Here is a 10,283-nt window from a genome sequence, read left to right as displayed (position 1 = left end):
CAATCAAAATAGAGTTTCATAACCCCTCATATGCATTTGTAGTCAAACTCTTGAATATGCCAAAGTAAAGCTGCAAACTGCTTCTTATACATGAAAAGGTGAAATTTCTTTACTTAATAAGGAAAGGAAAAAAAGGTATGCTGAGGTTTCTAAGATATTCAGTAAGAATGAATCTTCTATCCATAAAATTGTGAAGAAGAATAAAATTCATGCTTGTTTTGCAGTTACTCCTCAAACTGCAAAAGTTATGGTCACAGCTGATGATCCCTGATTAGTTAAGATGGAAAAGGCATTACATTTTTGGGTGGAAGACATGCACACAAATGTGTTTCAATTGATAGTAAGTGGGTTTGGTACTGTCTTTGGTTTGAGGCACCCACTGGGGGTCTTGGAATATACCTACCGTAGAAAAGGGCAAACTACTGTATTTTTATATATTGGCAAAAATCACACAAACATGCATGCACGTGAACTCTCACACAAAAATAGTTTGGAAGTCCTTGTATTTTGTGTTTGAAGATCTATTTCTGAAAGTCATTCATGCAGAAGTCATAAAGTCGTGGGTAAATTAAGGTTGCTCAAGGTAAGGATATGTATAGGAAAATCATAAGTTCAAAAAACCACTGCTGAGGGATGGTAATTTGGGAAGAGAAAGAATAAGAGCAGTAAAGAAAACAGAGTAAAGCTGGTGCAAGACATCAGTGATCACAGTAATATCAGAATTTTCAAGCAACAAAAACTTCAAACTCAATTGCTTTAAACGGAAAAACAAAACTTATTAGGTTCATGTAACTAAAATATCCAGAGGTAGTTCAAGTCTTGGGTATAGTTGATTAAGGTTCTGGTCCTGTTACCTTATCATTTGCTCTTTTATCTGTTTTCTTGATTTGTGTGCTTCATTCCTGGGCAAGCTTTTCCTGTGAAGTAAAATTCAATAGCAATTTTGGGCATCGCACACACCATACCAGCCAAAGTGAGAACTCCTCTTTCCTCAGCCAGCAAACATAAATCCTAGACTTCAGTTGGATCAGGCCAAACTACATCAGATATATGCTATAAGGCAATTATTCTGGCTAAATGAAGGCATGAAATTATGATCATTATCTTAGATCTTGGTTTTTATCTGGGGTCAACTTGTCCTCCTATGCAACATTTTAGCAATGTCTGAGGTTATATTTGATGTCACAACTGAGGAGACACTATTGGCATCTAGTGGGTAGAGGCCAGGGATGCTGCTAAACATCCTACAGTGCACCAGAACAGCCTTCCTCAACAAGAATTACCTGGCCCAAAATGTCAGTAGTGCAGAGGTTGAGAAACCATTAGAACAAGGGTTCTCAAACTTGAATATAAATAAGAATTTCCTGGAAGCCTTGTTAAAACAGATCAGCGGTTCCCATTCCCATATTTTCTGATTCACTAGATTGGAGGGTAGCAATCTGTTTTTCTATCAAGCTTCCAGGTGCTATTGCTGCAGCTAGTTCATAGTTCACATTCCTGTGTTCCACATTTCATGGTTTACAAGCACACAGCAATAGCATGGCTACTTTATAAGATGAGGTCAAGTTGAATGTATTCCTGAGAAGTAACCAGTTGTAGTAATAGAAGGGTGGGGAAGCTGTGATTTCAACCATTTTTTACACTTCTCAAACCCTAAAGACCGTATTGTCCAAATTTACATATCACAGAGTTGCTTCTAGTACCCCTGGATTCCCCAAAACTACTGTTTCCCCTGACCTCCCTTCCTTAAGTTCTATAAAAATATATCCTCAAATCCCCCTTCCTCCTAATATTTTATTCAAAATGAATTAGGATGTTTTAAGATGGACTCTTCTAGAAAAGTGTAGAATAAACACAAAATTCATAAAGGTAAATGTAAATCAAAAATATAACTGAATGATATAGCACAGATGTCAATCAAAGACACTGAAGGCAGGAACAGCCCTCTTAATTCTTTTCCTTGAATATGTCACATCTCCCTGAATGATTACCCCCTCACCTACCCTGCCTCTCACTCATACTTCCTGGAAAAACAAGAAGCAGGATTCCATTCCAAAGACTCTTTGAAGTTACACTATAGTTGTAGTAAGGACAAAGGTGTTTTTCTCCAGAGGAGTTCAGAGAATAAACCAGAAAAGCATTATATTTTTTGCTTAAGTAGAAAATATTTTAGTAAGAAGAGGAAGATCTAGAATAGCAACAGAAGGAAAGAAGGAAGGAGATGACTCTCAAGGAAGACCATGAACTTGACACTCAACAACTCAGATAATTTTTACTGAGAAAATGTATTTGCAGATAAGAGCTCTTGGCAGGGATCCACAAACTGGGATCACTGCCCTCAAGGAACTTCCAAGTAGAAAAAGAAGAAAAACAAAAAAATTGCAATTCTATGGGTCCAGAATAAGTGGTTCTCTTGGTGATACCAGACAAGGGAGGGTTACTTCCATTATATTAATACCACTGGGAAAGGCCTCCTAGAGGAGGAAGCTTCTCGGATGGGTTTTGAGGGATGGAAGTCATCCAGGAAGAGACAGAGAAATTACATAAAAAATGCCTCGCATCTATGTGATACAATTATCCCAGCATAATTATATTTAGCTGCTTTGACAAATGATATTTAAATAGAAGCAGAAAAAGAAAAGTTTTAAAATAGAGAGCCAAAGAGAAGTCACCATTAAATGTATCTAACATATTTCATTTATTCTGACACATACTTTCTTACATTTTAATGTATAAGACATAGATCATACTATTGGTACACTATTGGTACAATAAATTGACAGTTTTAAATAATTTTTCTCACAGTGTTTAAGTTATGATTTGTTCTAAAATCTATGAACACTCCATTTTGATAAAATATGATGATAACTTGATGAAATATGATGAGAATGACACCTGGGTTTACATCTTGGGATTCTAGACTTCTTGATGCATATTCCAAATGGGACAGGAGATAGGACAGGGGCTCAAGGGTTATCCTGAAATTTCCTGTTAAAACCACAAGGACAAAGAGCTGTATTTAAGAGCTATTTGTACTTCCAGATTCATGGCAACATTATTCACAATAGCTAAAGGTGAAACAAGCCAAATGTCCATAGATGGAGGAATGGATGAACTATATGTGTCACTTACCTACAGTAGAATATTACTCAGAACTTAAAAGGAAGGAAACCCTGTCACATGCTACAACATGGGTGAACCTTGAGGACCTCATGCTAAGTGAATTCAGCCAGTCACGAAAAAGACAAATACAGTGTGATTCCACTTATATGAGGTACCCAGAGTAGTCAAATTGACAGCTACAGAAAGTAGAATGATCTTATTCAAGGCCAGGGAAGTTGGGAGGAGGAAATGGGGAATTTCTGTTTCATAGGAATAGAGTTCCCAAGTTGAGGGATGAAAGGGTTCCGGAGATTGGTTGCATAACAATGTGAATGCACTTAACTCCATTGAACTGTACACTTAAAACGGTAAAGATGGTAAATTTTCTTATGTGTATTTTAACAGGATTAAAAAATATATCTCCACATAAAGGAGGTAGAAGTTGGGGGGAAGGGTTTGGTGGAAAGAATCAGGCTGAGGCAATGAAATAGATAAAATGACTGAGAAGGGTGGGAGGATGGACAGAAAAGAAAGTTTAAAACAAACAAACAAACAAAAACAACTCACCAGCGCCTCTTATACCATAATGCAAGGCACAGCAAAAGGATCAAGGAGGGCACTATTATTGTGAAAAAGATCAAGCCAATGGAGATGGGGTGTCCTGGTAATTGGGAGAGGACAAAAGGATGTCACTTCAAATCCCACCCACTGAATCCTCTGGTCGTCCTTTCCCCACCTGAGTGTCAGCACCTCCTTTCAGCTGCTCCCAATGTATGGTCATCTCCAACTCCCTCTCTCACATTGCTGATGCCATCAGTCTATCCTTTGATACCTCTAGCTCCAAGTCACATAATCTGTGAGTCCTTCTTCTTATCTCTTCTTTAACTTGGCTCCTCTATTTTTATTCCTGTTGGGATTGGGGTCCCAAAAATGAATCAAGATACCTCTCTCCCTCTTTCACCTGTCAAGCCCCATCCTTCCCCAGTGCCTGCCTCTCTGCCTGAGGACCACCTCCTCCCATGTCCAGCCTGGGACCCAGCCAATTCTCACCCCAGTGGAGGATGATGTCCTGGCCCTCTAGACTGCTGTGCTTCACCCGACAAGACAGGCCAGCTGCCTCCCAAGCTGCCACATCCAGGGTCACTTGGAGATACCATGTCCAGTTAGCGTTGGGCAGGAGGTCACTGTGCTGAGTGCCCAGCTGCTCCTGCTCACCCCGCATCCACCTCACCCACACAGGCTTTGGGTAGAATCCAGATATGTGACACACCAGCAGCAGACGGCCAGGCCCGGGACTGGGGCCAGTGGACAGCCAGGCCTCAGGCTTCACGGGGGCAGGAAGGGGCCGTGAGAGTGTCGTATCATGAGTCAAATTCAGATCACAGGGACTCAGAAGCCCACAAGCTTTGATAGTGACCTCTTTCAGTGCTTTGGTATCCAACAAGCTTGTTGATTAAGCCCCTATCCTTCTTAGGTACCTTCCTACTCTTGAGCTTAGAGGAGGTGGTGGGAAGTGAAATAGAGAGCAGGACTAACCTTGCCTTTGCAGCTCTGCCTTCGCTGCATCCAGGAAGCCCAAGAGATATTGGAGGCAGAAGTCAAACAGTAGCTTCATCACATTATTGATGGCAGCGGGATATTGGATGATTAGTTTGCAGACATGCTGTGCCCTGCTTCCTCCCTCTGGGGCAGGCACACATGTGTCTTTCTCGAAGTTCAGGAAATCCAATCCTCCTATAGCTTCCCTGAAGAAGCTTACTGTAGAACCCCCAGAACGTAGCTCGCAGCCTGCTATGGCCTGGATCTCAAAGGGGTCTAGGTAGAAGGAAAACAGAGAACAAGTTATTAAACATTAATAAGAAAGAAAGCCATGAGAAAAGGACCTAGTATTTTATATTTAGGTGAAGACAAAGTTCTTGGATGTGAAATGATGAACCAAACCCCAATTACAGTGCATAGAGATTTTCAGAAACAAGAGTATTGGGAAAGCTGTGCATGTCGTGAATGGCTTTTATGGTAATAGTTGGGACAGGGAGGCAGAATGTGATGCAGTCGAGAGAGCAGCATTTCAGCGTGAGCCAGAGGACAACAGAAAGAGAAGATGAAGGGAGGAGACGACTGGAGAGACAGTTCAGAGGAGGAAGCCACACTGTAGGTCACTCAGACACAAGGTAGAAGTAAGGGCCCTTGAGGAGCAAGGTCCACATAAGACAAAACAGGAGTTGGATACCAATGGGAAGCCCTAATCTGTCAGAGAAGAGTCAGAAGCAGCTGGAACCTGGAATACAGTGTGGAGCTGTGGAGTCAGCAAGAGATTGATCTAGAAGAGTGTGTGCATGCAGTTGGGTAAAGCATAAAGGAAGATAGCAGGATCAGAGGGATTAGCAACTTGAAAAAAGAGAAGAGAAAGTCCTTGGGAAACTTCCCAGTTTAGGGGATTAGATTCACATTTCAACTGGAATTGACTGTCACTCCCCCGTATATGTTGAGTAAATCTATGGAAGTGGGCTCGGAATATCTTCTCCAGCTCAGCAAACTCCTCATCACTGAAGTTGCCCTTGGACCAGGGCTTCAGGAGTACTGCGGTGCCCAAGTGACTGTCCCAGCCATGAATCTGCAAATCATCCAACCATCCTGAACCTCGATTGTGTTTCCAGGTGCTGTTGGCAAAGGACAAGATCTGGATGACATGGAAAGAGGTTGGTCCATGGAAGGCTGTGAAGGCAAAGGAGGGAGTGAGAGAGAATGGAAATGGAAAAGACCCAGAAAACAAGAACCTAGAGTCTGAAGAACACATAAAACCTGACATATTTGACTGCCTCAGGGCCTCATGTTCCAGCCCCAACATCCAGAAAGGCAGAAGAGGGCTGGAGATAGCAGGGCTCAGACCCCTCATGTCCAAGTCACCTGGGTAAGTGCAGCATGCTTTTACCCAAGACCCCTACACCAGTGCTGGGAGCTGCCAGAGTGACTCTTACCGTCCTCGCTGTCACCACCTGGGAACAGAACTGCTAACAATTGAAATGGCAGAATCAGCATTTCACTAGGAGATGGAGCTTGTGACTCACAGAGCTGGTATTTGATCTCTGATTTCAGCAAACGTTTTTCTCAGTACCTGGTAGTGACTTCCTCTCTTGCAACTGACAAATCTCTTCCTCATGCAAACTGCATTTCAGAGAAAAAATGTGCCTCCCATAGCCCTGAGCTTTATACCCCACCTCCTGTGCCCACCCCAGCCCTGACTTCTACACTTTCTCTTACCTCCCTGACTTCCACCTGCTGTCTGTGCCCTCTGCTTCCTTCAGACCACCTTGGAAAAGCCCCCATCTGATTCTGAAAGGTCTATTCACCTTCTTCAGCCTCTATTCCCACATCTGTAATACAAGAGGGTGGTATTATACAATCTCTTAACTTCTAGTCTGCTTTAACCTAGGAGTGTTTTAGTTTACTTACCCAAGTCAGCCTCCCTCCCTGTTGCCCTGACTTCTCTGGCCCTCTGTCATTTCCCGTTCCTAATGTTCCCAGTGTCTCCTCTTTCTTATCTCACCCTCCTTGCTGGATGACCCTTACCCTACATTCTAATCTGGCTGTGTGTGTGTGTCTGTTTGTGTAGGTATGTGTGTGTTGATATTCACTTACATGAAGACAAAGCATTTTAAATGTCATGTGTCCTATAGAACTACAGATCCAAATCCTAGAATCAATTTTCACAAACACTTCTATTTATAATCCAGGCAGATTTATCTTATACCATAGCAATTTTTGAGGGCAAAAGGCATTTGCTTCTGTTATGTGACATTTTTGTCAGTAGCACTTGACCTTAGGAGTTTTGATTTTTTTTACCATTTTTTTTAATGTCAGTATATTATGGGGGTACAAATGTTTAGGTAATGTATATTGCCCTTGCCCCTCAGCTTGAGTTAGAGCTTCAAGCGTGTCCATCCCCCAGACAGTGCGCATCGCACTCAGTATGTATATATATATGTACCCATCTTTCCCCTCCCCCATCCCATCTGCCCGACACTTGATGACTATTATTAGTATATGTGCACTGAAGTGTTGATCAGTTAAAACCAATTTGATGGTGAGTACGTGTGGTGCTTGTTTTTCCATTCTTGGGATACTTCACTTAGTAGAATGGGTTCCAGCTCTATCCAGGATAATACAAGAGGTAGAGGTGCTATATCACCATTGTTTCTTGTAGCTGAATAGTACTCCATGGTATACATATACCACATTTTATTAATTCACTCATGTATTGATGAGCACCTGGGTTGTTTCCACATCTTTGCAATTGAGAATTGTGCTGCTATAAACATTCTAGTGAAAATGTCTTTTTTACAAAATGTTTTTGTTCTTTTGTATAGATGCCCAGTAATGGTATTCCTGGATCAAACGGTAGTTCTACTTGCATCTCTTTGAGGTATCTCCATATTGCTTTCCATGGAGGTTGCACTAGTTTGCAGTCCCACCAGCAGTGTATGAGTGTTCCTATCTCTCCGCATCAATGCCAACATTTATTGTTTTGGGACTTTTTGATAAAGGTCATTCTCACTGGGTATAAGTGGTATTTCATTGTGGTTTTTATTTCCATTTCCCTGATGATTAGAGATGTTGAGCATTTTTTCATGTTTGTTGGCCATTCTTCTGTCTTCTTTTGAAAAGTTTCTTTTCATGTCCTTTGACCACGTTTTGATAGTGTTGCTTGATTTTTTTCTTGCTGATTGTCCTGAGTTCCATATAGATTCTAGTTGTCAGCCCTTTATTGGATGTGTAGCATGCAAATATTTTTTCCCATTCTGTAGGTTGTCTGTTTGCTCTCGTGATAGTTTCTTTGGCTGTGCAGAAGCTTTCTTTTTTTTTTATTCTTTTTTCAGCATATTGTGTGGGTACAAAAGTTTAGGTTACGTATATTGCCCTTGTCCCCCCCTCCACCCCCCGAGTCAGAGCTTTAAATGTGTCCATCCCCTAGACATATGCACCGCACTCATTATGTATGTACACACCTATCCCCTCCCCCACCCACATCTGCCCGACACTCGATTAATGTTATTCCTAAATGTGCTCTTAGGTGATGATCAGTGAAACCAATTTGATGGTGAGTACATGTGGTGCTTATTTTTCCATTCTTGGGATACTTTACTTAGTAGAATGGGTTCCAACTCTTTCTAGGAAAATACAAGAGGTGCTATATCACCATTGTTTCTTATAGCTGAGTAGTACTCCATGGTATACATATACCACATTTTATTAATCCACTCATGTATTGATGGGCACTTGGGTTGTTTCCACATCTTTGCAATTGTGAATTGTGCTGCTATAAACATTCTGGTGCAGATATCTTTGTTATAGAATGTCTTTTTGTTCTTTTGGGTTCTAGCAGATTCGATGAACCTCTCAGTTACCTCTGACCTGCTGTCTTCACCTCTTCCCAACAGTGTGCAGTGAGTTAGGTCTCCCAGGTTAACTTCGAGATTGTGGGTGGTACTTGTGAGTACAACTCAGCCAGTCCCTGTTTGCTTTAGTTGGCAGTCACTATGCTTGTCTACAGGGTTGTTCGCCCTGTCATAGATTGGCATTTGCATGGTATAACCAGCTGCTGAGATGTTCTTTTATGACCATGGTAAGCTCTGGTCCCCTTGGTGGGGCACACGAATGCCTCAAGTTTTAGGAGGGACCCTGTAGCTACCAGGGAGTTACTTGATCTCTACTCCCCCTGAGGGGAGGGAAGGAGCAAGACAGATTTTGGAAGGACTGTGAGAGCCTGAGAGGTTTTGGAAGGCCTAGGCAGGGCTCAGAGGTTGCTTATCTGGCTACTAGGGGGCGCCACTGGTATGAAGTTCAGGGCAATCTCTCCAAGCAAGGAATGCTGTTCCCAAGGGACGGGCCTAGTCATTTGAGTGCTAAGGCCCTGTGTTAGGCTCTTTCTACTCTTGACCACTAGCACAGTTTCTCTGCAGGGTGGGGTGAGCACCCTCCCTATTCATTCCCTGGAATTCCACAGCACTCTCCCATCAGAACAGTCCACATCAGTTTCCTCACTCACTGAGATCAGCTCTTGAACTAACCCTCAGTCTATGTTTTACCCACTAGTGTGTATCTCCATGGGACCCTGGAGGGTAGGCAGATTCCCAATTTTGCATCCCTGTGCTACCACAAGACCCCAAGGGCAGAGATGCAGTCTTGTCTATCTGTAGAGGCCTCACCCAGGGGCACACTGCTATTGTGGAGAAATGGCTGCTTGCAAGTTTCTTGGCTCAAGATGCACTGCCTGTTGTAATGAGTGGGGGAAGGGGCTGCTGCTCTCATTCAGCTGACTCACCTGAGGCATCAAGTTTTTATGGGAACGAGGGGCTAGGCTAATTTACTCCTACTACCCCATTCCTGTCCAATATGGTGGTTCTCCAGTGGGGGTGTAGGATGGGCATGCTCATAGATCTGTGTTCCTCAGTACTCCTCCACACTCTCCCATTGGATATGTCTGTGAGGGCTTCCTCACCACAGAAGCCGAGGACCGAGACCTTTCCCCTTCACCTGCCTGCACTGCTCTTGTGTCCGTGGGCCACTGGGCCTGGCCCACCTGTCTAAGGTACCAGTACATGATCCCATGAAATGCCAGTGGGCAGGAAGCTTGCAAATTGTGATGGCCCTGCTCTCAGTGGTAGGCTTGGTTCGGGATGTGCACCTAGCATAGCTGTTCATGTGCTTCTCGGTTCAGAGTATTCAAGCAGTTACAGTGGGGAGGAGGGGTTGTGACTACTAGCCACTCTGAGGTAAAATGATCTCTCTGATGCCGTGATTGGAGAAGGTGCAGAGGAGGAAGTTTCTAGATGTAAGAAGAGTGTCCCTTTTGATCACCTGAACTCCTGGAGTTCACTGGTGTACCCCACTATTGCTATTTAGCCAGCTTGCCTGAGCTCATGTACGGTGGAAGTGCCTCCAATATGTTTTATGTGCCTCTGTACACTGAAGGTACCTATGTGGGAAAGGGGAAGTCCCCCGTGACCCTTACACTGGGCTCCTAACCTCTCTGGGTTTGGTCCATGCTGCTGTCTTCACCTCTCTATCTTCTTCTTTCTCATCTTTGCAGTTTTTCTCAATTGGGTCCCCAGACATCTCTATTGTCTCTCCCACACCTGAGCTGCAACTCCTGTCCATTCTCCTCAGTCCAATATACTACC

The 10,283-nt window shown here is 43.2% G+C and overlaps 1 protein-coding gene across 6 annotated transcripts; it reads right to left on the bottom strand.

Moving 5' to 3' along the window:
* Positions 1–2,679: 2,679 nt before the first annotated feature.
* Positions 2,680–6,265, bottom strand: LOC123635148 (T-cell surface glycoprotein CD1b-like). Of its 6 annotated transcripts, XR_006734061.1 has the most exons (7): positions 6,081–6,265; positions 5,551–5,817; positions 4,640–4,917; positions 4,153–4,432; positions 3,839–4,009; positions 3,670–3,721; positions 2,926–2,988 (listed from the first exon to the last, which is right to left on the bottom strand). XR_006734061.1 is itself a non-coding variant. In XM_045547018.1 (6 exons), the coding sequence occupies exons 1-6, from the start codon at positions 6,139–6,141 to the stop codon at positions 2,967–2,969; spliced, it is 1,002 nt and encodes a 333-aa protein (XP_045402974.1). In that variant the 5' UTR covers positions 6,142–6,265; the 3' UTR covers positions 2,680–2,966. The 6 variants fall into 6 exon arrangements, 4 of the variants coding, with proteins under 4 accessions (XP_045402974.1, XP_045402977.1, XP_045402976.1 ...); XM_045547018.1 differs by lacking the exon at positions 3,839–4,009 and having other exon boundaries at positions 2,680–2,988; positions 3,670–3,763; XM_045547021.1 differs by lacking the exon at positions 3,839–4,009 and having other exon boundaries at positions 2,680–2,988; positions 3,670–3,763; positions 4,153–4,245; positions 4,639–4,917; positions 6,081–6,264.
* Positions 6,266–10,283: the final 4,018 nt, after the last annotated feature.

This window comes from Lemur catta, chromosome 3, assembly GCF_020740605.2.
Source record: "Lemur catta isolate mLemCat1 chromosome 3, mLemCat1.pri, whole genome shotgun sequence".
In the NCBI taxonomy this organism is placed as follows: domain Eukaryota; kingdom Metazoa; phylum Chordata; class Mammalia; order Primates; family Lemuridae; genus Lemur; species Lemur catta.
This window is presented reverse-complemented; position numbering and strand designations above follow the sequence as displayed.